General features: G+C 37.8%; 2 protein-coding genes across 5 annotated transcripts; both read right to left on the bottom strand.

Moving 5' to 3' along the window:
- Positions 1-5,452: 5,452 nt before the first annotated feature.
- ampd3a (adenosine monophosphate deaminase 3a) lies at positions 5,453-19,512 on the bottom strand. Of its 4 annotated transcripts, none has more exons than XM_052601039.1 (16): positions 19,431-19,512; positions 19,037-19,114; positions 14,297-14,519; positions 13,612-13,789; positions 13,305-13,470; positions 12,685-12,904; positions 12,457-12,586; positions 12,183-12,377; positions 11,956-12,087; positions 9,955-10,118; positions 9,748-9,874; positions 9,012-9,175; positions 7,461-7,581; positions 6,751-6,924; positions 6,236-6,346; positions 5,453-6,154 (listed from the first exon to the last, which is right to left on the bottom strand). In XM_052601039.1, exons 2-16 carry the CDS (start codon positions 19,095-19,097, stop codon positions 5,984-5,986), a joined length of 2,337 nt encoding a protein of 778 aa, XP_052456999.1. In that variant the 5' UTR covers positions 19,098-19,114; positions 19,431-19,512; the 3' UTR covers positions 5,453-5,983. The 4 variants fall into 4 exon arrangements, with proteins under 4 accessions (XP_052456999.1, XP_052457000.1, XP_052457002.1 ...); XM_052601040.1 differs by having other exon boundaries at positions 19,037-19,160; positions 19,431-19,474; XM_052601042.1 differs by lacking the exons at positions 19,037-19,114; positions 19,431-19,512 and adding an exon at positions 16,335-16,488.
- Positions 19,513-21,315: 1,803 nt separating this feature from the next.
- Positions 21,316-23,664, bottom strand: LOC128016501 (pro-adrenomedullin). The gene is made up of 4 exons (XM_052601038.1): positions 23,534-23,664; positions 22,940-23,044; positions 22,730-22,843; positions 21,316-22,584 (listed from the first exon to the last, which is right to left on the bottom strand). The coding sequence occupies exons 2-4, from the start codon at positions 23,029-23,031 to the stop codon at positions 22,275-22,277; spliced, it is 516 nt and encodes a 171-aa protein (XP_052456998.1). The 5' UTR covers positions 23,032-23,044; positions 23,534-23,664; the 3' UTR covers positions 21,316-22,274.
- Positions 23,665-25,069: the final 1,405 nt, after the last annotated feature.

The raw sequence follows: 25,069 nt of genomic DNA, 5'->3' as shown, positions 1-25,069 counted from the left end.
GTGAGAGAGTCCGGGGGAACCGTTCAGCAGGGTTTGGATGACTGGATTGGATATGGCTGTACTCCGTAGTGCCGGTGGGGTGACCAGTATGGGGAATTCGTTGCACACACCTCAGGTGTAATGCAAGAGAGGAGGTCTTGGAGGAGGGATTGCTAGAGGCACACAGGAAGAACGATGGAGGAACACTGGAGAAACACAGGAGTTTAGGGCTGACAAAGAGGTAAGTAGCGATGTTAGTAGAGAGCCTATGCAAGTAGCTTGTAACAGATAGGGTTCCACATTGAAGTTACAAAATCGGACAATGTAGGAGACTGATGTGTGTGCTTAGTGGTGGTGGTGAGCTGATTAGGTAATCGTGATCAGGTGCTGATGATTAGTACATGGAGGGGGTGCGTTGTGATTGGCTGAGTGGTGAGCCTGACTGACTTGTGACACCTCTAGTGTTTAGAAGAAATCTCACACTAAGTCTTATATTTGTACAATATATCAGTATATTAGAGTGTGTCAGTTAGAAGTCTCATCAGTTTTTTCCAAGATCAAATTATATTACTTTCTGTACTCTTTATATTCATGCAAACCTATTTTGATAATGTGATATTAAACATCTTTGATAATCATAATCATTACATATACGATATACAAATATAAGACAATTTTGAGATAAAAATTCATAAAAGTCATAATTCCAACATTTTTTCCTCATAATTGTAACTTTATAATATCTTAAGATTTCACTTTTTATGTAAAATCTCATAATTTCAACAGTTTATGTCATAACTATGACGTTTTTCCGTATGTAATCAAAATGCGTTTCCAGTGGTTTATTCATGTCTAGCCTAACTTTTTGACATCCATTTGGTAAAGATAGGTCCCTCATGGGCATTTATTTTTCAGGGGATGTATAGTAAGTTTTTTTTTTTTTTTCATCACATTTTTGACTGAATATTTGACTGCTTATAAATAATATTAATTTGAGAAAAATTTGACTGTGAACTAAGTATTCTATTTTTTTTTTTCTTCCTCTGATGAACCGTGAACCCTAAACAAGCCATCTATGGGGTGAATGAAGCTTCCATTGGAAATCAATATGCCTTAAATGCGTCAGCACCAGAGATCTTTTTGAGCATCAAGCAGAAGTAGCAGACGCTCAGAAACACGGTCTGGGGAAATACAGGTAAAAACAATGTATAAATGTTGTATGGACCATTAAAGGTCACGTTTTTCGGGGGGAGTTTTTGAAGCTTTGATTGTGTTTACAGTGTGCAATATAACATGTGTTCATGTTTCGTGTGTAAAAAAACTGTATTTTTCCCATATCTGTATACCACTGTTTTCACTGTCATAAAAACAGGCTGATGACTTCCTTGTTCTATAAAGTCCCTCCTTCAGAAATACGTAACGTTGCCAGCGGTTCCTGTGTTGTGATTCGCCAGCAGCTGAGCCCACGTCACCCTCCTGGAAATGCGATTGGGCTAGTTTTGAGAAGCAAGTGGGCAGGATTTGTTTTGAAAACCTGGCAATCCTGATCTGAACGCACATGCTGGAGATGTATTTCTAATCACAGAACGCCTTTACTGACGAGATGCACATGAAAAACGCATTCACAAATCGAATTTTTTTGGACAGCCCTACCATCTAGTTAACAAAGCTAAACAGCGTTGCCCTTTGTGTAATAAGTTACAGAAACTGTTAAACGCACCAACTTAAATAATAAAATACACTTACCGGTTGTGGTCCATTAACAACGCCTTCTCCAGACAAAGAGGGAACTGATCAGTCTTTCAAGAATAATCTTTGAGCGAATCCGGCATTAAACCGATTGAGATTGAGGAAGCTGTCCTCAGCAAAATGTGCTGCACATAGTTTATCATGTGGATTATAATTTCCGGGAACCGAGTTAAACATAATTTGTAACCATTGATCTCTAAGTACAATGTCCCAAGGCCAAACAAAGGTGATTGGACTCCAAGATGAAAATAACAGTGTTTTGACGACATGGCTACAAACACACTCTACAAACACAACTCTTCCTCCATCTGTTCTAGTGACGTCATTACTGCAGGAAGTAGATGGATGTAGTCCAAACTGGTCGTTCGATGTAGGCGAATTCTGTTAAATAAAATATCTCGCTTGCCATTGAACTTTGAGCTTTATAATTTTATAGATATTATTTATACTCTAACAACATTACACACTAACTAAAGTTTGAAACATGGGATCACGAAGAACGGGACCTTTAAAAGAATACTGTAAACTTTCAATTAAAAAAAATGCATTTCCATCAAGTAAGTGAGATAGTGAGCAGCAGGAGGAGAACATTGAGACAGAGGTTTGGGAGCACTGTAGTAAGAAAGACCTACAGAATCCACAGGAAATGCATGTGGAGGAAAACGAGGAAGAAAACAACAACAGCAGTTCTAAAGACCAGTACTAACACTTCTCTGTAAATATCGAGACAGCATGGGATGGCTGAGACCGAAGAGGTTGCGTGTGTCACTATGTTGTAGTTTTGTAACAAACAAAATAAAAATTAAAATAAAAATAAAACAACCAAGACTGATGTTTGTATTTATATGTAAGCTGGCTTCTGATTATGCTTTTTTTTTTTGACAATTATTTTCCTGATTTTGCTAAATGGACTTTTAATTCAAATGGATAGTTCTGAAAACAATACAAAGTGTTACTTTGTGTGTAACTTTACTGGTTTATATTCATTCAAAAAGTTCCAAACAAATGTACTGTACTTCAATCAGGACCACTTCCGTCAAGTATATTTTATTACAATTATATTGCATACAGTTTGTGTTGGCGGTATGGTTGTGTTCTGGGCAACACTCCACACGCCTGTCCATGCAGCCATGCTTGGTAAGTAACTTTGCAACTACATGTCAACTATAGCAGTTAGTAGAGTATTAGTAGACTGTCTGCTTAATATCTTCTAACACTTTCTTTGTCAACTTATTGTCAACTTATACTAAGCCTAAACCTACCCCAAACACTAACCCTAAACCTACCCTAACAGTCTACTCTGAGAATTAGTAGACATGTAGTTGCAAATTTCTGAGATTTAGTTGATATGTAAGTGACATGTAGTTACAAAGATACTTATAGTCAGTAGAATGTCTAAAGTGGACTATCAAAATAAAGGGTTAACCGATGGTGGAGATGGTGTTGAGTTGGTGGAGTTGGGGTTGGAGGAGGGAGTTAATTGCAAGCAGCAATGCGATGGAAGAGAAACTGAAGAATGGGAATTTAAATAGACCGCATGTGATAGGTGTCAAGACTAGTTTGATTCATGTCAGGAACAGCTGACTGTCAGTAGATGCAAGCATGACTGACGTGGCCTGACTGAACTAACGCGATGCTCGATTTTAATTCATCAAGGACACCTTCAATTGACTGATCAAAGATAATGTTTCTAGGTTTATAAAAGAAGCCTCTTTTGCACACCAGTACTGCATTTATTTAATGAAAATACAGCATTTTAATATACTTTAAAATGAAGTTCCTTCACGTTATGGAAAGAATATGTGTCGCATAACATAGCAAAAAATAAATTGTATGGGTCAAAATTATTGATTTTTCTTTTATGCAAAAAAATCATTAGGATGTTAAGTAAAGATTATGTTCCTTGAGGACATTTTTGTAAATGTCCTACTTTTTTATTTGTGATATGCATGGCTAAGAACTTCATTTGGAAACCTTTACATTTACATTTTGTCATTTAGCATACGCTTTTATCCAAAGTGACTTACAAATGAGGACAATGGAAGCAATCAAAATCAACAAGAGAGAAATTATATATAGGTGCTACAACAAGTCTCAATTAGCTTAATGCAGTACACATAGCGAGGGCTTTTAAATAATATAATAAATAAAAGAAAACAGATAGAATAGAAAAGGAATAGAGCAAGCTAGTGTTAGAGGTCTATTTTTGCTTTTGTTAATTGTATAATAAATGACATTGTTTTTTATTTTAAGAATTGAATTAGAATAGTGAGTGCTAAAGTTAGAGGATGGAAGATGGAAGAGATGTGTTTTAAGCCGATTCTTGAAGATGGCTAAGGACTCAGCAGCTCGGATTGAGTTGGGGAAGGTCATTCCACCAGGAGGGAACATTTAATTTAAAAGTCCGTAAAAGTGACTTCTTGATTGTGCTTAATTGGGATGGCACAATCAAGAGACGTTCACTTGCAGAACGCAAGTTTCTAGAGGGCACATAAGTCTGAAGTAATGAATTTAGGTAAATGGGTGCAGAGCCAGTGGTAGTTTTGTAGGCATACATCAATGACTTGAATTTTATGCGAGCAGCTATTGGTAGCCAGTGCAAATTGATAAACAGATTTGTGAAATGTATTCTCTTTGGCTCAGTAAAAATGAATCTTGCTGCCGCTTTCTGGATTAATTGTAAAGGTTTGATAGAACTGGCTAGGAGACCTGCCAAGAGGGCATTGCAATAGTCCAGCCTGGAAAGAACAAGAGCTTGAACAAGGAGTTGTGCAGCTTGTTCAGAAAGAAAGGGCATGATCTTCTGATGTTGAATAAAGCAAATCTGCAGGACATAACTCCAAGGCTTCTGGCTGTTTTTGAAAGAGTTACGATTGATGTGCCTAACTTAATAGTGAAATTATAATGGAATGATGGGCTTGGTGGAACTACAAGCAGTTCTGTCTTGGCAAAGTTGAGCTGAAGGTGATGGTCCTTCATCCAGCTAGAAATGTCTGTTAGACAAGCTGAGATGCGAGTAGCTACTGTCATCAGCATAGCAGTGGTATGAAAAGCCATGTTTCTGAATGTCAGAACCTAATGATGCCATGTAGACAGACAATAGAAGTGGTCCAAGATATGAGCCCTGAGGCACCCCAGTAGTTAGATGTTGCGAATTACACACATTACTTCTCCAAGATAACTTTAAATGATAATACATTTAAAGGTGATTTTTCTCAATATTTTTATTTATTTTTTTCAGGTTCCAGATATTAAAATAGTTGTTTCTCTGCCAAATATTTTCCTTATTTATTTAGCTTTGATATGGTGTATAAATCTCAATTTTGAAAAATGTATCCTTATGCCTGGTTTTGTCGTAAAGGGTTAAGAGTATGGAATTGACGTGCAGAAAAAGATTACATGACAAAGTAGGACATTAATGAAAAGCACACAAAAACAGAGATAACTTATTTCCTAAATTACTTTTTTAGCCACTTACAAAATTATTTTACACATGAACCATAAAAACAGAAAATAATTAACTGGGTCAAAGCTACATTTTGATTTTTTCTAAGTTAATTCAAAGAATAAACATGCGGGCCTCAGAAAAACATACAGTACAGGCACTCCATCAAATAAATGTAACCAGTGTTTCTCACACTGAACTATTCTCAAAGAAATTAATTCAAACAATGTGATATTTTTTCTCTTTTTGCAAACATTAAACACTAAAACTGCAACCATGTTCGATGTTTTCAGAATCCCTTGTTCTGTTTATTAAAGTTTTTCTATCACTGAAAGGACAGTGGAGAATGGACAGGAAATTATGACAAATGATGCTCTACCTGACAAACCACAGCTCCGACCCTAAACCAAAATTTTGACTCTGTTATACACACCTAAGCTAATCCTGCAGGAGTTCTTCTTTGTATGTTCAGCAGAGCAACGGCGGAATGTTCCAGACATTTATCTCTGTGTCTGCCTATTTCTGCTGCACACAAATGTTTTGAGGATACAGTTCCACAGGAGGGAGACACTGCCCATGTAATGTAATGTCAAGCATGCCAAACCCTTTTTGAAACGCCCATTTCAAGTCATTGCATAGGCAGACAACAGTGTTTATGAGAAGGCTGGGTATTAGAAATCTGAGAAGCATAGAGAGACTAGATAAAAACTACATAACATTTGGGTCCCTGTGCATCCATTCCTACTGTATATAAAAATAGCAATCATGCATATATGGGCACAGAGGGCTTAGCAGAGTTGCATGGGACAGCTACTGTGACCCAACGACCTCTGACTTTACAGCATCTACGAGGAAGCTGAGTTCATTACACAGTGTCTCGTATCTGTAGGCCATGCGGATCTGGGCTACATTTGTTCGCCGAATGTCATTCCCCTCTGGTCCATCTCTCAGGTAATTGACCCCAAGGAAATGCTTCTTCTCCTGGGAAAAAATGACAAAGAGGCTTGAGTGCTGTGCTGAATAAATATTTACCCAATGTTATGAACTGAGCATGTGCACTACTTCATGGGAAAGGCCACTCTGCAGGACGCTGTTCCTTGCGATCTCACACACGTCACATGTGCTCAGCTTCCACAGTTGGGCTGCAATAGCATACTCTTCCATTAAAGCCTCCTGCAGTAGTAAAATAATCACAATATTTCTGTATTGGAAAAGCATGTAATTTTTGGGGGGTGGTTTTTGGTGTTTGCCAAAAAACACGAGGTAAATCATCTGGGAGTTTTTAGAAATGTTGGTGAAAAACACACGGATTTGGACAGCAATAAAATCATCTGACTAGCCCCCTGCAAATGTTTAAAATACCTTACGTCACCATGAGAAACAGTTACATCTCAATTGCTCTTAATAAGTTTTTTTGATGAACATTACTGGTATATATCTGATGAAAATATTTTGTCTAAAGTTTAATTAAACGGGCAGACTTTACTGGTATTAAATCCATTATTGAGTTCCATAATTTTAGGGGGTAGCCTACTTCAGGTAAATTTAGGGAATTGTAGTCTAGCTGTAAGTCTGACCTTGGTGTAGTGGAACTGCATGGGATCATCAGTGGAGAGCGACACACACAGGCCTTTGTGTAGAAACTCTCGCAGTGGGTTCTTGGAGTATTCCAGGAACAGACTGTTGTTACTCAGTGGGGACATGGCAATGGGCACTTGGGCAAGATAATAAAGGTACTGCAGCACTGGACTCTGGAAAAAAAGCACTCATTCTGTATGTGACCCTGGACCACAAAACCAGTCATAAGTCTCACGTTTTTCAAAATTGGGTGTTGTACATCAAATGAAAGCTGAATGAATAAGCATTCCATTGATGTATGGTTTGTTAGGACCGGACAATATTCGGCCAAGATACAACTATTTGAAAATCGAAAAAAAATATAAATATATTATTGAGAAATTTGTCCATAATAATAAAAACTAAAGTTTTAATATATTTACATTAGGACATTTACAAAATATCTTCATGGAACATGATCTTAACATAAAATAAAAATATATATATTTTAGCATAAAAGAAAATTGATAATTTTGACCCGTACAGTATATTTTTGAAAATTGCTACAAATATACCCCAGCGACTGGTTTTGTGGTCCAGGGTCACATATGTGTTACATAAGATAGCTTGTTCAGTTTGATCATAAGATCAAAACTTGAACTAAATTTCAAAAGCATACTGCCCAATTTTCCTAGTTTTGAAGGGTTTGGACATATCTTCTACTTCTAACCTTTTTCAGGTTTAAGCCATGCGAGATGTTGTCCGCAGTGAGGAAAGCTGAAACCAAGTGTGTGATAGAACCAGCTTCTCCACAGTGTGGACGGAACTGGAAGGTACTAAGACCACGTTCTCTGTGAAAACACACACATACATATACAAACTGTAACAACCAACATGAAAACTATACATCTTCTTTTATTTCAGATATAATATCCAAATAACAAGAAATTAGAACAAATGAAAAGACAAAGTTGCAGTTACAAGAGTGAATATACTATATACTAATAAAGAGACAAAGTGCATTTGAGGGGCACTTTTCATTCCCACCAAGACTTCTGATTTTTGTGGCCTAAAATGAATGATTTAGCTGTGGCTGTTTTCAAAAGTTGTGGAGATTTCATTGATTACAGTGAAAACGCACCAATAATCATGATGTTTTTATGCAATTAAAGTTAGAGACTGTATTATTTTTGTACATTATTACTGAATTTGGGGTCCTTGTCTCTAACCTACAAGGCAGTTGTGACACCAGCATATAAATATTCATAACCCTGCTTTGCTAAAAGTACAGAATTGTATATAAAGACAAATATGCAAGCTGCTTGATTTTGCAAAATCGCAAAATCCTGGAGGAACTGACTTTAGTGCTTCAGATGGCAAAATAGATGGCATTTCTTATTTCAATTTCACACTGTGATAAAAGTCACTGACATATGTTCAAGTGCTTTTTGTCTGTCTATATGTAACATCTACAATCTCAACTCACAACCTCTGGCATGGATTTTTTAATTGGGTCGCCACAGGGACATGGTAAAAATCCTATGGTTTAATACTTGTATACACTAATATATATATATATATATATATATATATATATATATATATATATATATATATATATATATATATATATATATATATATATATATATATATATATATATATATATATATATATATATATATATATATATATATATTTACTTGCAGTTGTTATTCAAGGATCCCCTAAAATGTCTTCCTTTTATGCCATTGGTTTTGTTTTATTTAGTCAAGCCAGTGCATTAAGATGTCACCAAATAAAGCACACTATTGAGTCTATCTGAAACTTTAACTGTAATTCCTGTGTAAATACATTTATACCTCTTCAATGCATCCAGAGGCCCCGGGATACTGACCCTTAATCCATCATTATAAAGTGGAAAGGTGATGTCAGTTTGTTCTACTAACAGTATTCCACAGGCTTAAACAGTATCTCAGCTGTAACCCAGTATGTGTGTATTACTGATACAGTGGTATTTATAGATGTCCTGGTGCATTGTGAAACACTAACACATGCAATTAGAAACCTTTTCTACTAAAATGGCTTCCAGTACTTATTCGAGGTTTATGAAAGCCTAGGGGTATAGTGGAAGATCTTTATTGCAAATATTAAAGTAATCTCTGTTTACGTCTTCCGTCAGTGCAAACATTTGTCCTATTGTTATGGGAAATGTAGCCTCTCTCTTCAACTAATGGAATTTTCCAGTTAGTGTGTGGAACAGATGTAATGGAGCACATACTTCCTGAGGTTGTTGAGCACCATGATGTTGGCATACATGTGGAAGAGGTAGTAGCTGTAGGGAGGGTTGTCATCTGTTGTCCATTGCTCAGGCTTGGGGCTCTTATAAGAGAACATGTGATCGCTATGTTTGGATTCGTCATCCACACTGTCAAATCCAGTCACCTAACAAATGGGGGGAGAGTTTTTGTCTGATCTGAAGTGCATGCTGTCAAATAATGTTCTAAAATTGGAATAACTGTCATTATTCATGAAGTAACTAAAACAAAAAAAATATAACGTAAACAACATGGAAAAAAGAATGTGGACACCAGTTTCCATTCTTCTGGGAAGGTCTCCACTAAATGTGCATGGACATGGAAGCAGGGATTTGCGGAAGCAGACACAAGAGAATTAGTGAGGTCAAGCATTGGTCAGAGGTCAGGCGTTTGCTAATGGGGCCTGACTTGCCGTTGTCATTTTAAATAATCCTTAAATATGTTGAGTGGGGTTCAGGTCTGGTCTTTGTGCAGACTAGTCATGTTATTCATACTGGAGCAGGGAAGGATTGTCCCTGAACTGTTTACAATGTTGAAAGCACACAGGTTTCAAGAATGTTATAATATGCTATAAACATTTAAGATTTAATATTCAAACTTGTTCATTAAAAGGGAGTTTCCACATACTTTGCGTCTGACCATGTGGCATTTAAAATATTTCCATGAGTGTTACATGAAGGACACTGATTCAAAACTTACATATTTCAGAAATACATGGAGCTCTTTGTGCTTCTGAGGATTCACTGTAGCCTCAAACAGAGGAAGGAAAATGTTCTCAAGCATCTTGGCAAAATTAGGAATCAACTTACGTGACTTGAAAATGTCACTGGAAGAAATAAGCATAAGACCATTGTAAAACAAGAAATTAATACTTTCTGAAAATGTGGAATTAATGAAGCTACTTACTATATTCTGGGCACCTGAATAATCCAGCGCATGTTTGGAGAGTACACTTTGTGCTGAATAAACCAATGGGAGAGACTTTCCCACTCCTCGGGGCAACGTCCATAGATGGACAGTCGTGGTTCGGCATGCTGATACTTACTCTCCTCTAGGTCATGTGCTACTTCCTGACGGAGTTAAAGAGGACTCTTAAAGGGCATACAGGATGAAATGTGCACTTTTTTAAGCTCTTTTATTTTTAACAACAAAGTTATTATCACGAGTGGGAAACTCTGAATTTTCTTTAAGCCCTGAGTTTACGAGTTGGGGGTGTGACAGTGAGAAAACATGTCATACCATAGAAATAAAGGTAAATTTGAAGTTTGTATTGAAGATAAATTTGTTGAAATGAATAAAATGACTTTTTGTCATGTACAATAAAACTTTAAAAGTTACATATACAAAATATTACATTATTGTATAATTACCATAGAATATATCAGTTTACATCATCTTCAATATAAATTGAATTATAACATAAAAGCAAAAACACAATTATGCACATTCTATATTCATAATTTTGTAGGTGTAGAGTTTAAAAAAATCGTTGAATTTTAGGTAGAAAAGTTAAATCGCCAAAGTTACTTTAACGCACTTGACATCATAATTACGTCTTGTCAACTTGTAAATATGAACTTCCTAGGAAGACTTGAATGCACCAGTGAATTATTCAAGGCAGATTTCATTGGCCATGGCCCGCCCATGAGGCCGTTTGACTGACATGTCAAACAACCAATCACGGTTAGTTTCATTCAGCATCATGTTTTGGGGCGTGGAAATGTCGTCACAATAACAGACCAGTGTGTAAAACTCTGACATTTTTTAAGGATTCAATGCCGCGAACTTTAAATATTTGACATACTTTTGAAAATCCAGCGTTTATTTGATCCTGATAATCACTCGTTGTCACAGTTTTAAACACTATGGCTTTCTTCTTTCGTGATGGGGTTAAGCTCCACGGTATTTTTGTTTCCAGGCAGAATGTTAAAGAATGCAACACACGTCTCGTGGAAATGCTGTAAAATTTAACAAATCCAATGACGACTTTGACACTCCAAGGGTCTGTGGGCGTGACATCTGAGGCTGAGACTACTACGTTGATAGCTAGCTATTGGAATAAGACCACCTCCAAACCATATACGGGTATCTTCATATTCCTCTTTTGTCGAAGCCTCGCGGATGGGGTGAGCGTTAGCTCATTATCATTTAAATAGACATGCACTGAAATGGCTAAAATTTCGGAATTGTAACCAAAGTATTTGTGACGAGTAGGACGGGGCCATGGGAATGGGTCAAGGCCGGTGGAGTAATTGGAAATGAGCGACACCTGCGCCACTCACTGGGCTCAACTCCCACGGAGGAGCTGCGGAAGAATAAGAAGTTAAAGAGTTAAAAACCAGGCCTGAGTTTTATTTTGTGTTTTGGTTTTGTTTGTGCGTGGCAGTCATCCGCGAGGGGCTGTTTTGTGTTTATTTTGTAAGTAAAGTTTTATTTAAATGTCCGCCGGTTCCCACATCCTTCTTCCATTGACCATGAAGGTTTTTATGTTCTTACAGTATGTTACAGACATTTCATGTAGGCCCTGAAGAGTTAAATAAACTTTTGTTAAATGGGCATATTTAAATTAAATTAAATCGCCTTTAAATTTAAAAAAAGTTATAAAATAAACAAAGTAAGTGTCAAGTTAGCTGAACTTTACATTTACCCTCAACATATAAACTATTGTTCACCAGTACAGTAGTTGATATGTAGACTGTTTCTGAGACAAAAAGACATTATAAAAAAACAAATAAAAAACATTATTTATGTTGCTTCTTCACTGATATATGAAATTAGTACATAAAAATGCATTAATGTCTGTAATAATAACATCTATGTAGATGAAAACATGGTGCATTTCTATAATTTGACTTGTCCCTACCAACCGAACCTACACCTACACTTGTTATGACAAAATTACTGTACCTTGATCAAGCGGGCAAAATACTCCCCTTCAATGTAATTGTCAGTCTTCAAGTAGATTTCCCGTAGCTCATTTGCTCCTACTGGATTGTACTTGGAGTTGAATTTGTCAAAGCGATGGAAGGTTTGTCTGCCCTGTAATTACATTACAAACATGAAGCATACTGTACAAGCCATCAGCATATCTTTGGGCTGTAACATATATAATATATAGATCAGACATTACTTACAGCATGAACATCTAAGGAGTCTACAGTAAGGTCATAAGGGTCCATATTCAGGTTGTTGAACACCTGTTGGAGAGTGAGTTTAACCCCTGCCTTCTCCAGGACGACTCTCTCTGCATCGGTTTTATAGGTTGTTTGAATGAAATCAAGCAGGTGTTTTTGGTTCATACATGCTGCTGCATGGATATGTGTGTCTACCTGTAAGTTATCATTTATGTACATTTAGAGAGCAGGGGAAATTACATTTGCATATACTGATGAGTGTTCCAAATTATACCTTTCTGACATTGTAGAAATCTCTATGAGGAACACCCTTGAGTTCTTTTAGTTCCGCCATTTCGTTGAGCATTTCATGTAGGTAAAACTTTGACCCAAGGAAATTTAGTCGTCTATGACAGTAGGTCTTACTGTTGAAAGAAGAAATAATGCTTTAGATCTCAGAATTACAGTATATGTAGATAAGGAGAATTGTTGACTTCTGTGGTGATATTGGTTGGAGACTTACGTAGGCCCATCAGCAATCATGGCGAGCACATGACTCATGTCAATGGCAAATGTTTCTAGGTCTGGATAAGGCAGACAGCGTGGTTTGTTCATACTCAGAGCTTCAGTGTTTTCATATACATAAATAATGCCATCCTTCATCTTCATCTGATAATTGAGGTTGTCTGGAATATTCTCCATACTGTAAGGGTCCTGTCCTTCACCAGGGCAGGGACAGATATCTTTGGAGAGCACAAGAATTAAAAAAAAAAGTTAGTAAAGCTGGTTGGCCAAAAAAATTTTATTGGTCAAGCTAGTAAGAAGACAGCAGTGACAGGTAAGTATCACTTGCTGGTGACCAGCATAAAAAATGCTGGTATTCCCATCAGAGGGGAAAGAATCATTTCCATTCTAGTGCAGTATTTTCACAATGAGAGTTCTCAGTCGAGCTACAAATAACTAATGTTAACTTAAGTCTTCTAAAATTAGTTCAACATTGATGTCTTGGGAAGGAACTTTAGGCAGGGACTTTTGTAAACAAAAACTCCACTGAAATGTTTTTAGACCCCAAAATAAACCTAGAAAAAGAACATGATCTCCATGTCGTGTCTGGTTATGAACCCTAAGCGAATACAGATGTACCTGGAAGGATTTCATATTCTTCTGTCCACATTTCATTTGCTGCATTACGTAGAAACTTTGCAGTGGTCCATGGGAATCTGTGATATGCCAGTTTTGAGTATTTTTCTCGAATAAAAAGAGCTTTTAGCAGACTTCTAGCTGCCTGCTCATAGTCCTCAACTGTTATCTGTAAGAGCACAGTGATTGTAAGACAAAACATTATTGTTAAAACATGGTAATTTTTTAAAAGTGCCTTTGGAGGTTGAACTTTTAACAAATTATAACAGGAAGTAGAGAAAGTTGCTTGATTGTAAATTCTATTACACACCCCAGCACAGTAGTCTCCACTTATGGTGACTCTTTGATACTCTGGGAAATTTTGTGAGATGGAGGAACAGGTAGAGGAAGGGGAAATAAGGGGCGTCACCACCCCCATGACATTCTCCGTAATTAAAGGGATTTGCAGCGACATAGATTGGGATCGAATCATCTTAAAACTCTTCTTCCTACAAAGGATAAAAATGTAATGTAATAAATGTAATAATATATTCATTAAGCATTTTTTACATATCCTTAATTTTTCTGCTGGAAAATCCAACAAAATCCAGCTTCTGATGGTAGCTGGTTTGGCATGTTTTCAAGGTGGTCCAAAGTGGAAATTAAGGTTATTAAACGGTCCAAGCTGTTCTAGATCAAGGGTTTCTAACCCTTGAGGGTCACTGTTATACAGAGGTAAGCAGTGGCAGGTTATAACAGAATTATGCCGGATTTTGACTTACTAGAAGCAGGATTGGTAAAAAACACTGGTCTACATAGTTGACCAGTTGGTGGACCTGGTTTCACCTATGTAGACCATATTGGTCAAGCTGGTAAAAGACCACTTTGGGCCAACAGCTAACCAGCTACCATGTTCCAAAGACCAGCTTGTCCACCATAGACTGGTAGGACCTGGTGTTTCAAGCAAGGGGAAGCTAATGACAGCAATCTGCACTGAAGAACTAATTGATGCTGACCGTTTGGCTCTTTCCTCTGACTGTTGCTCAGCCAGCTCTCTGAGTAGCTCCCTCTGTCTGGCTTCCTGCAAGCCTATTGGACAGTCCTCTGGGACAGTGTACATGGAGAGGGCATCTTTTGTGTCCTCTTCCTTCAGTGCTGAGGCATACACTTTCTCTGCCAGCAGACGAACTTCCTCATCCACATCACTCAGAGCAATCTTTGGGAACTGCCGTGGCATGTCTGTATAGGGGGAAATGTAAACATATTTTAGAAACATTAAGCATATTTTAGAAACATTAAACATTAAGAGTTTACAGAAGTTGTCACTGCTCAAAACAACAGGGTAACTTTGATGCATGTATCATGGCTCATTTCAACACGCTTGCTGTAAATAGTCTTGGGATGCCATGTGCATTCCCAGGCCATTGATTCAGGCCTACAGAGTCAGTCACTAGGCCAATGCACAGCTGCAGACACACTGCCCTATAAACTAGTTATGTTTGTGCGAGGACAGATCAAGTGTCTAAGCCCTGGGTGTGACTTCTCCCTGAACAGTTAGGAACATGGTCCATAGTGGTCACCTCAGATGCTATCCTTGGCAAGAACCATATCCATTTGTCAAGTTTTCCATTCTTTTAAGCCATTCCTCCTATATAAAGTAGAGATTGTGCCCGTCATACTGACTGTTGCCAGGTGTGCTACCATAGGTACCGTAGACATCTGAGAACAAGTCAGTAGATATCTAACACAAAACTGGAACATATTCCATCTAGCTCTGTTGACTGATATATAAAACTGCCATAAATATTTAATCATGATCACTCCTCCCAGAAGATCACAAACTACAATTTATTCACGATAACACACAAATCAGAGTCTGTCCAAAAAAGAATGCTGATTCAAAGCAAGGACTTTAGCTTACATCCTACTCTTTTTGTTTCGATTCACCAATTCATCTATTTTCACCCCAAACTTTGCTTAGGATCACTGCACTCAAACGCTTCAACGAAGACAAGGAAGTCCTTCTACACTACCATTATACCTACAAGACCTGTCTGAAAATATTGACTGATTCTGAAATGAGTACAGTATAATACTGTCTGTGGTGTCCTGACATGCACAGCTGAACGGCCACTGCCATTCTTACCTTCAGCCCCCGTCACCGCCATCTTGGCTTCGGCTGTTCTTAGCGTTCACACTTCGAAGGTTTTACTGGGTATATGTTTGCATGTGCATGTGTTTGGTGGCCTTGTCCAGTCACACTCTGAGAAACTGCTGTTGTCTGACTACCGTTTTGTTTTCTTGAGTGCCTCTCTCTCTCTATCTCTATTTTAAGAGGTTGAAAGCCTCACATCCACAGAGCTACTAATCCTTTAAATGTCACAAACGCCTGTCAACAAAAAGTGACCCCGAAGCCTTCAGAGAACCGCTCACAAACAGGACCTTGCTTAATCCTCCCAGCCCATCTCATGCATACATACAAACGCGGGTTTCTCAACTCTTTGGGATTTACTCCCTCACTACCCCTTAAAATCCAGCCCATAAATCCCTGAGCTGATCTCTGAAACCCAAGTGTCCACATAAACGAAAACCTGTGGCCAAATAAGCACCCCCCACCCCCCCACTCGAGAACAGCTCTAATCTCAGCTCCGACCTTGCGTTAGGCATGTATCATTTCAGCCACAGATAAACAGTCCTACTGGCCATTATCATGGGTCTGCATGGGGCATCATGTCACTGAAAGTCCCGAGGTAATCACCCCTGAAACTGATACCTGTTGGTTGCTTCGGAGCTTAAACTGGGTGTTGACAGAAAGGGTTGAGCCATGTTGTCCCAGAGCATGGGAGCATGCCCAGCATCTATTTGTATCACATCCATTTGAAACCATAGAATAAACAAACCATCTCACCCTTTGTCATCTTAGACACAGTGATTATTTGAAGAACACAGCATGATTCACTGCACGCACACACACAAACACACACACTCATACTCAGATATGGATAGCAATGTATAAAATCTCAGTGTGAGGGGACAAAGGGAAAGTAGGTTTACCTGATCTGACTGTTGTCTTTTATATTCCCGTAACAGCTGTTTTTATCTAATAACTTATCCGACTGGAGCTCCAACAGCGAAACCTACCCAACTCTCTTTCTCAGATCTAGTGCGCCTATCAGCCTGACCTGAAACTTGGAGACAGGTCACGTGGATGCCTCACAATCCTAGTGATGTGCTGGGTATTATTACAGGCTGCTTGGACAGGGCAGGGGGAGGAACTGGAAGTGGATTTGTCGGGCTGGAAATAAGGTGCAGCTTGAATATCTCCCCATCTCATTTTCTCTTCCTCATATCGATCAGAGGGAGCTCTGGATTATGTGACTGAGGGATTTGAGGGTCTGTGTGGTGCAAAGGTTTATGGGAGATTAATGTAGTACAGGCCGGTCTTAATGGCTTGGTTGATTATTATAGAAGCTAAACCGAAGCTACTGAGCCATGATCTGTAATATAAGCTGTGCAAGTTTCTTTGAATGCCTTTCTTCATTGAGGCTTTAAATGCCTGTGTAAATAATGAATGAATATCACTCTGTTTTCTTGCACCTATGGCTCTATTTGATGGCTAAGAGGTGCTTCACCATCGAAAGGCCCTGTGTACAATGTAACTGCAAACTGATAATTTACATCAGGTTGTAATGTCAATCGGATAGTCATTGAAAATATTTAAACATAGAAAAAAAGACACCATTAGGTTTTAATCATAAATAATGACAGTTCTTAATCTTTATTTTTTTTCTACTTTTCTGTAGGTGCATTTCGTTCTCCATATTCTGCGCTACCCTCTTTTACTCTTGAAATTCTGCTAAAATTGCTGCCTCCCATATGATAAATTGTTTATGCATATGCAGATGTAAACATATAAGTCTATGTATATGTAATTGTATATAAAATATATAGATCAACAGTACTCAGCATTAATGTGCACTACAGTATGTAGTTCCACTGTGGACAACTACGCATGTCACTTTTGCAGACTGATTCTCTTTTCATAGCTGTTGCCAGCTCTGAGACACTTGCTTAGTATTTGTTCTGCTCTTTTTCTAGCAAAAAAAAAAAAAAAAAAGACTCATCATTAAGTTACACCTTAAAATGAAGGCTTCAGGGACTTTGTCACACTTTGCCATTGTTTTTTAATTTCTTTGTTCTTTGTTCTTTTTCACAATTAAAACAATGAGTTGGTATTTCTCTTGTATTAGTGTTCTCTTTTGTGCTAAGAAATAGGTCTCTTCTGATAGTTTCTCAAGTGGTTCCATTCTGCATTAAAGGGTTAGTTAACCCTTAAGTCATCCTAGGTGTATATGACGATCTTCTTTCAGGAGAATCCAGTTGGAGTTACATAAAAAATTGTCTTTGCTTTATGCAAGCTGTTTATTGCCACTCAGCGGGTGTTGCATGCATCATTCCAAAAGAAGATAAATAAAAATATTCACTTTAATGTAGCTTGTGCCAACAGTTGTACACAGAAGCAGTTCCGGGGAAATGACGTATGAGGTCAGTTTTGCACATGCACAGTCTCGTGAAAACCAGCGTTTGTTAACAGGAGTAAATGAAGCAAAGTTTCCCAAGTCTCTTCTTGGCTTATATCAAAATCCTCTGATATTCTTCTTTACAAATCCTTGTTTTGTACTTCAAATTCGTGACCATTTTTTTGTTTTGATCTCTCCCCTGCATTTCCACTTTCGGCTCTTCTTGAGCAGCGCATACGCAAAGCTGAACTCATATGTCAATCTCCCGGACCTGCTTTTGTTCACAACAGTGAACACAAGCTAGAGCACAAGCTAGATTCAAGTGATTATTATGTTTTGAATATGGATATTTTTCTTACAAAAATTAATCGATTCACTTAAGGTCTTTGTTCAACCCCCGGAGCAGCATGAGACACTTTTTTTTAATGGATGGGTGATTTTTATTTAACTTCTTTTGGACTGATGCATGAAACACCTGCAGTGCCATGAAACAGCTTGAAAGATCTAAGACTATGCTCCGACTGGATACATCTGAAAGTAGAAAGTCATATACACCTACGTAGTCATTTATGGGCTAATTTTCATTTTTGGGTAAACTAACCCTCTAAGTCTGAGAATGATTCGGTGGGCTATATAACACATTTAATTGTCAAGAAATTAAACTCTTTAAAGTTTTCAGTTCAACATTCCTGTTGATCAAAAATTGCCTATTTATGCTGTGCACTATGAAAACTTCATGAGATTCAAGCTTTAGTGTGGCAACACACATTTCCTAAGGGAATGAGCATGAGACAGACCATGACAGGGATGTACATAAGAATCTTAGTACCCTTATTAGTCAACAAACAAAATGTATTTAATTGGCATCTACTATTTCATTCCTGCATCTTCTGCCTGTACTAGAATTGGTGTTTGTATTGCAGCACTTCCCATGTTTCTGTCTCTTTAAGGTGGATTTTGCCCTTGCATTCCTTTGGAAAGAGCCATTTGCTAAATTAGCAAATGTAAATGTTTCTGCAATGTCTCCCTTTTAAGGGCCCAGGATAGCATTCCTGGTTGCCCCCTTCTGGTGGGAATCAGAAACATTTCTGCAGGGAAAAATTCAATGATTAAAAAAAAAAAAAAAACGTGCTGCAATAAAAATAAAAAAAAGCCATTTGAAAAAGACTGATATTAAAATTGACATTAGACCATTTCTTTCTGCAGGATAGGGAGAAACAGATCATAAGCGCTCACCCTTTCCCAAACATGGGCTGGAGAGCTGCTTCACTATGGGCGTCTGGAGTCTCCGCATCATTTCCTGTGTGCTCAGGCCTGGAGAAAGAGAAGACACAGCAGCATGTGCAGTACCAGGATAAGACTAGAGCAAAGGAAAAAAATAATCTGTGGGTATTTCTTACTTTATTGCAACAGATTTGATGTCTTGTTGAATAAGAGGCATATACTTATAACTGTTCATTAGAATTGCTGATAAAGGGTAACATTAAACAAACACAAAGCTACTAAATGTATCATCATTATAAACAAAACTTTATTTTATTTGACAATGGTATGTACTTCATCAAGAGAAAGAAAGGTATGCATTTATTCATAATATTCTAGATATTATTAATCTTATTGAAGCACTTACCTAGCCTCGGATCTTACAGAACTCTGTGTCCTCTCTGCAGCTGCACTGCAATTATAAACCCATGAAGTTCTCCCAGGAAAGAAATGAAAGAAGAAAAAAAAACCTCTCAATCCTGCCCCCCAGTGATGTATGAGATATGGCACATGGAATTCACTGAGCAAAGAGAGAAAGGAGCAGAGTCCGTTTGTCACCTAGAGTCAAAATACAGGCTTATACAATTATTATTATTATTATTATTTTTCACTGATGTTTAGCATTATTCAAGTAGACGTTAGTTTAAAGAGATTTTAAAAAAATACTATATTTTTTCTTACTCTGTTATTATTCATTATTGCCCCCTTGTGGAGATGTGTCCATGTGTTCTCGAACAAGAAGGCACTGTGGCCACAATAAGTATTTGGAAACTCGGAAAAATATGGATGCCATTGGATAACATAATATCAAACAATGGTAATTATTATTATTTATTATTTAACAGCACATTATTTTCCAAGAAAAAATATATGTAAACAAGACAGAAAAAAAATCTTGTTGGGACTAGCAAAATGCTTGCATTTGAATATGTGGGAGGTAGTTGGCCATTGAAATTCAAAGTGCACCAAAACCAACTCTTTAAACTTTGGGAGTAATAGATTTGGTCAGTAAACTAACCAAACAAAAAGAAAGAAATCTGAATATATGTATGCTCCGAAGTATAAATGAATCATTGTGTTGATTGCTGGTCCTGACAGGAGTGAAGATTTATAAGCTGACGATGAGTGAGGCAGATGGCATCAGTCCCAGAAAACATTTGGAAATTATTGGCAAATTAATGATAACTTCAATATTGGTCACCACAAGATGGAGCCATAGCATTAAAATACGATATGAGGAGGACGCTTGACTGAATTAATCCTTTATTTTTAGCTGCAAGGTGCAAATTCTAGTTGAGAGTGTCTGACTACTATGAAAAAGCCTTAATTCCTTATTCAAATGCACATTTAAAAAAAACAAGTAAATTTGCTTTGGTTGGGGTTTCAGGTATTTCCACCAAAATTACAAGTTACAAATAGCCCAAAGTGCCTATTTTTCCCTTGTAAAGACAGATATTGTGTTCGCCTGGTGAGTAAACCATAGTAACAGTATTGTTTTCGTTCAGATAGATGAAAAATGGAAAAGCATAAACATCATCCTATCTGTAAGTTGCTGTTGTGGGCATTGGCTGTTTATTTAAACTCTCTGGAATTTTCTGAATGTGTCAAACCTTCCGGCCTTTTTGAGTACCACTCTAAATAATTAAGATTATTTGCCACTTAAACACAAAAAAACAAAAACAAAGCAGCTTTGGAGTAAACCGTTTATTTATGGAAAGCAGCATCAGAAACATCTACCTTTTCATCCTGTATTCAATGGAGAATTAGTGGAAGACTATTAGTGTTTTTTCTGTCATTGTATATGTGTTCATTTGTGAGTAGCATCATGTGGTCCGTTTATATTTGGGTTATATGAGTGCAACAGTAAAAAGTGCATTTCGGAAGTTCCATCTCATTAAGGCAGGAATGAAAATGATGTGTTTAAGTGGAATGTCGTATGGAGCGCCCCTCACCTCTGCTCTACATCCCACAAACCCACCCCCTGCAGAGGTCCCATTAAACACAGTCCTGGCCCGTTCCCCTTCAAATGCAGATAACCCATTTTCTATGAAGTGAGTGGGTATGGAAAATGGAAAGAAGGAATGCGCTTGGCACCCCTTTCCCCGGGCACCCCAGGGCCTTTAACATGTATTAACCCAGACCAGGTGCTAATCATCTGTCCACTCGGCAATCCGGACGAGGAACAATAGAGAGTCACTTTTCTTTTACTACCTTCACTTCCTGTGGAACAAACAGACGAGGAACAGAAGACGTCAGCTTTAACTGTATGCAAAAGTTTATTGAATGACAACATTAATTAATTTCACACAGAAACACACAAATAAAACAGATCCCATTTACAAATATATAATTGCATAAAAAGTTATCCTATACCACAGCTTGAGACATCACTGACATAAATGAATAATAGATATAACGCTACCTTCAATGCCCTTATGTTTTTCCTGTACAAAAATAGCTCTGTAAGTAGTATAAAGTAATATAAAACAATTAAATAGTAATATCTTTGACCATATTTTTTTTTTTCAAATATACATATACTTGCAATAAAAAAAAATGAAATAGATTGCACATATTTCTATACGAATTATAGCAACAACAATGTTCAAGTAAGGTAGAATACAATCCTTTTGGACTGGCACAGACAGTTCATAAAATCAAAAGCATTCATCCTGCTTACAGTGTCCAAAAATGTGATTCCAAATTAGAAACACCTTCATCAGAATTTTAAAAGTCTATCTGTGTATTCCTTTCTAGATTCATGAATCTTTCCCTGTTGAATCGACTTGAAGTCCAAAGACTTTCTGACACAGTCTCTGGACAGGAACAGCTAAACTAGGGGCTATAATCCCACCGACTGGTTCACCAGCAGGACAGTCCATCTGTCCCAGGAGAGGAGGTTCAGCTTTTCCCTGAGGCCAGTCCAATTCAGTGCAATGAGCTCTTGCTCATATCCAAGGCACACTTATACAGTTTCTCCATCTTCATCCCACCCTTATTTTCAACAGCTGCTGTTGTTGTTTCTGCACTTCTCTTTCCTGATTTCTCTTCCGAGGACAGCATTCAGAAGGCAAGATTGCTCTTCCAGCCCCTGTGCTTGGAAAAGAATGCGCTGGAGGACTCTTGGCAGGAGTCCGAGGCATTTCTAGAATTTCATAGTTGGCCGGCGAGCCTCTGTCGCAGCGTCCCCGAACGCTCCCACCCCGTGCGCTCACGTCCGTCTGAGCAGTGCTTCCAGCTTGTGCAGCTGTGATTGAGAGTTTGAGCTGCTCCACACCATCTGCAGCCTGCTGCCCTCCTGTCGCAGTGTCATTACTTTCTCTGGAACAGACCTTCGCCGCCGGCCGTACCCGTAGGGATTGATCTTGTCAGCGGGTGCATTCCCGATCTTGAGCTTGTTGTTGAGATCATGGAGACGGTGTGCCAGCACATGCACCGTGCAGGTGCCCAATGAGCAGCCCGCTCTCCTGGACTGGTTGATGGAGTTCTTGGAGCGTTTTGTCCTTATGCTGATGTCAGTGCTGGAAAGGCAGACAAGGGAAGATGACATTAATGCCTGCCCGGAGTTCCTGAGCAATTGCTTTTAGTTTAATGTTCCTCCAACCATGTGAAACCACATTTAACTTAGAAAAAACAATGACATCATTTTAATTTGGTAATTCTTACCTGGAATGTGGCCTTAAGTTGTCTTTGACATCAACCGGTCTGACAAACAGGCTGTTGTCTAAAGTCCTCAGTGCAGCAAGGCTCAAATCCCTTCTTGATCTCTGCAGCCGGACACTAAGTATCAAGAAGAGAAAACCTGTTCATTAGAAACTTTTCCACCAGTTCCAAACCTGACTTAAAATCCTAGATCAGATCAACACATAAGCTTACCTTCTTTTCAGGTCATTTTTTGCTCCATCCACACCAGGAGCAAAGGTGGCCAGAAGGCAGCAGCAGAAGAAAGACTTCAGAATCAGTTGCATCGTGACTGAAATCCTGAAGGAAAAAGCAAATGATTCATCGGTTAGATATCCACTTTGAAAGGAAGCAGCTGAAACCTGCATGCAACTCTCCTACTCTGTGCCAACCATGCTTTGCTCACGCTTGCACAAGAGTCCAAAATCCACGCTATTTACATTCATCATGCATTTATTTACAATGTCAAACTGAGGTCGCACTTTCTATGAATAAGTAAACTTGCAACTATGCTTCAGGTCACCGATAAGCAGTAAAAGGGACAATGATGTACAAAACGGTTTTTACAAAACACAGTGGCTTTAACGCCATCAGCAACTTATTAAAAAAGTCACTCAAATTCTTTTCAAATGAGATTAAGTTTTTGCAAGTTCCCTGGTTTATAGATGCAAAACCGGGGCTCAGTTTATTATATAACTACAGACAACCTATGCATATGAGCCTTGACCCTAAAAGAATAGACACTGAGTAGCTAACAGAAATATATAAGCTTAATTTAAAAATGCATACCTGTGTTGAAGTACTCTTGGGTTGGCTTCAGAAGTCCGTGTAGAAAGTAATCCAGAGGCGCTAACAGTTAATGTTGTTGCAGCGGTGATACTCTACTAATAGTCTGACTCTCCACAGCAGGCGTAAGTGCATTTATAGCCTACTGCAGGGAGATGGGAGGAGCATATCGAACACGCTCTCTCATCCCAGCATTTCCTCTCTATGACAACCTCAATTAGAACATGAAAGAGAATAAGAAAACGAAACTGGAGATATTGATGGTTATTGCTGAAATTACTTAATCGATTGTTTCCGGAAATAATAACCAGTCTGGGGAATTCTTTGACTGTTTTGAAAAATCCCAATGTTACAATGAATGTAGTTTCTTATATGACATTGCTCATGATTTTTTACCCTGGATGTTGCCTGGGGGTACAACTGTTATCTGTCAGACAAAGACAAAAATCTTTAACTTGACATAAAAGTTATATTCTGCATAAAAATAATGGCCAGAGCAATCAATCTGGATTAATAGAATAGAATAGAATAGAATAGAATAGAATAGAATAGAATAGAATAGAATAACATTATTTATTAAAGAAAATAATTTTAATAGCCCAAAAAGATCACATGTAAAACAGAAAAGTTTTATATAACAGTACAAAGAGACTATTTATTTATTCATTTATTATGATATCGAAAGAAAAATGTAATGATTATAACAGTGTTAGAAAGGGCCATTACACTTATATTGATTAAGCTGAAAGTGATAGTGTTTACTTTCTAATTGACAGCTGATAAAAGACTTTTAAAGTGCCTTTGAGTTACACTCATCAGATTTTCTATGTAAGAGGTAAGACTCTCTATTTCTAGATAAGTAAACACGGATACATTCAAATTTTTGGGAGAATGCCCAATGACCTTGACCTAGTTTTCCCCCTTACTTTAGACTAGATTAAATTGAATTCTTCCGGTAAAATAAATTCTAAAATTAATTTGTGTCATTTTTCATAGAACAGCCAACAAAATGTCATTAGCTCATGTTAATTACTGTGCAACCCTGTTTTACCTTATATGGGAAGTCAAAGATTGCACAACATCCACACACTGACACCATCCAGTTGTTTGCTTCTCAGTCCAAATATGGTCAATATTGTTTGCTAAATCAACATATCGTAGCCATCACAAAGAATTGTTGATATTTCATGAATTATGTTGAAGGAACCTTGAGATGCAGGTAGGACGTAGGTCTACCTGTGTGTTACAGTACATGCCTAGGAATGCTACAGTTAACAATGAGTCACGTAACACCCTGATTTCAAACTTTAGTTGTTTTACAGTGATCATGTAGAATAGTCTGAACAAACCTTGTTAAATACAATATTACTAAATTACAATAATAATTTCATATGGCAATCAACCCGTAACATCTTATATATCAAAGTATCATTCATATAACAAAGTATCATCACAAAGCATTTTTTCTGTAAAGGTTATGCATCAATATATTGTTGTACAGATAAGCTAAAGAACTATATTAGAATAGTTTATTCTGAT

Source organism: Carassius gibelio, chromosome A7 (assembly GCF_023724105.1).
Source record: "Carassius gibelio isolate Cgi1373 ecotype wild population from Czech Republic chromosome A7, carGib1.2-hapl.c, whole genome shotgun sequence".
NCBI classification, from domain to species: domain Eukaryota; kingdom Metazoa; phylum Chordata; class Actinopteri; order Cypriniformes; family Cyprinidae; genus Carassius; species Carassius gibelio.
Note: the sequence above shows the minus strand (reverse complement) of the source record. Positions and strands in the feature narration are given on the sequence as shown.

Bases quoted from the DNA above. Each gene is read 5' to 3' on its own strand.
- ampd3a (XM_052601039.1), bottom strand. From the start codon at position 19,097: ATGATGCGGAGACTCCAGACGCCCATAGTGAAGCAGCTCTCCAGCCCA. The intron at 13,471-13,611 runs GTGTGTAATAGA...GTGCTCTTACAG, and splicing joins GTGGAGACTACTGTGCTGGG to ATAACAGTTGAGGACTATGA. The intron at 12,587-12,684 runs GTAAGTCTCCAA...TTCTTTCAACAG, and splicing joins ATGATTGCTGATGGGCCTAC to TAAGACCTACTGTCATAGAC.
- LOC128016501 (XM_052601038.1), bottom strand. From the start codon at position 23,031: ATGCAACTGATTCTGAAGTCTTTCTTCTGCTGCTGCCTTCTGGCCACC. The intron at 22,844-22,939 runs GTAAGCTTATGT...CTTGATACTTAG, and splicing joins AAAAATGACCTGAAAAGAAG to TGTCCGGCTGCAGAGATCAA. The intron at 22,585-22,729 runs GTAAGAATTACC...CTGCCTTTCCAG, and splicing joins AACTTAAGGCCACATTCCAG to CACTGACATCAGCATAAGGA.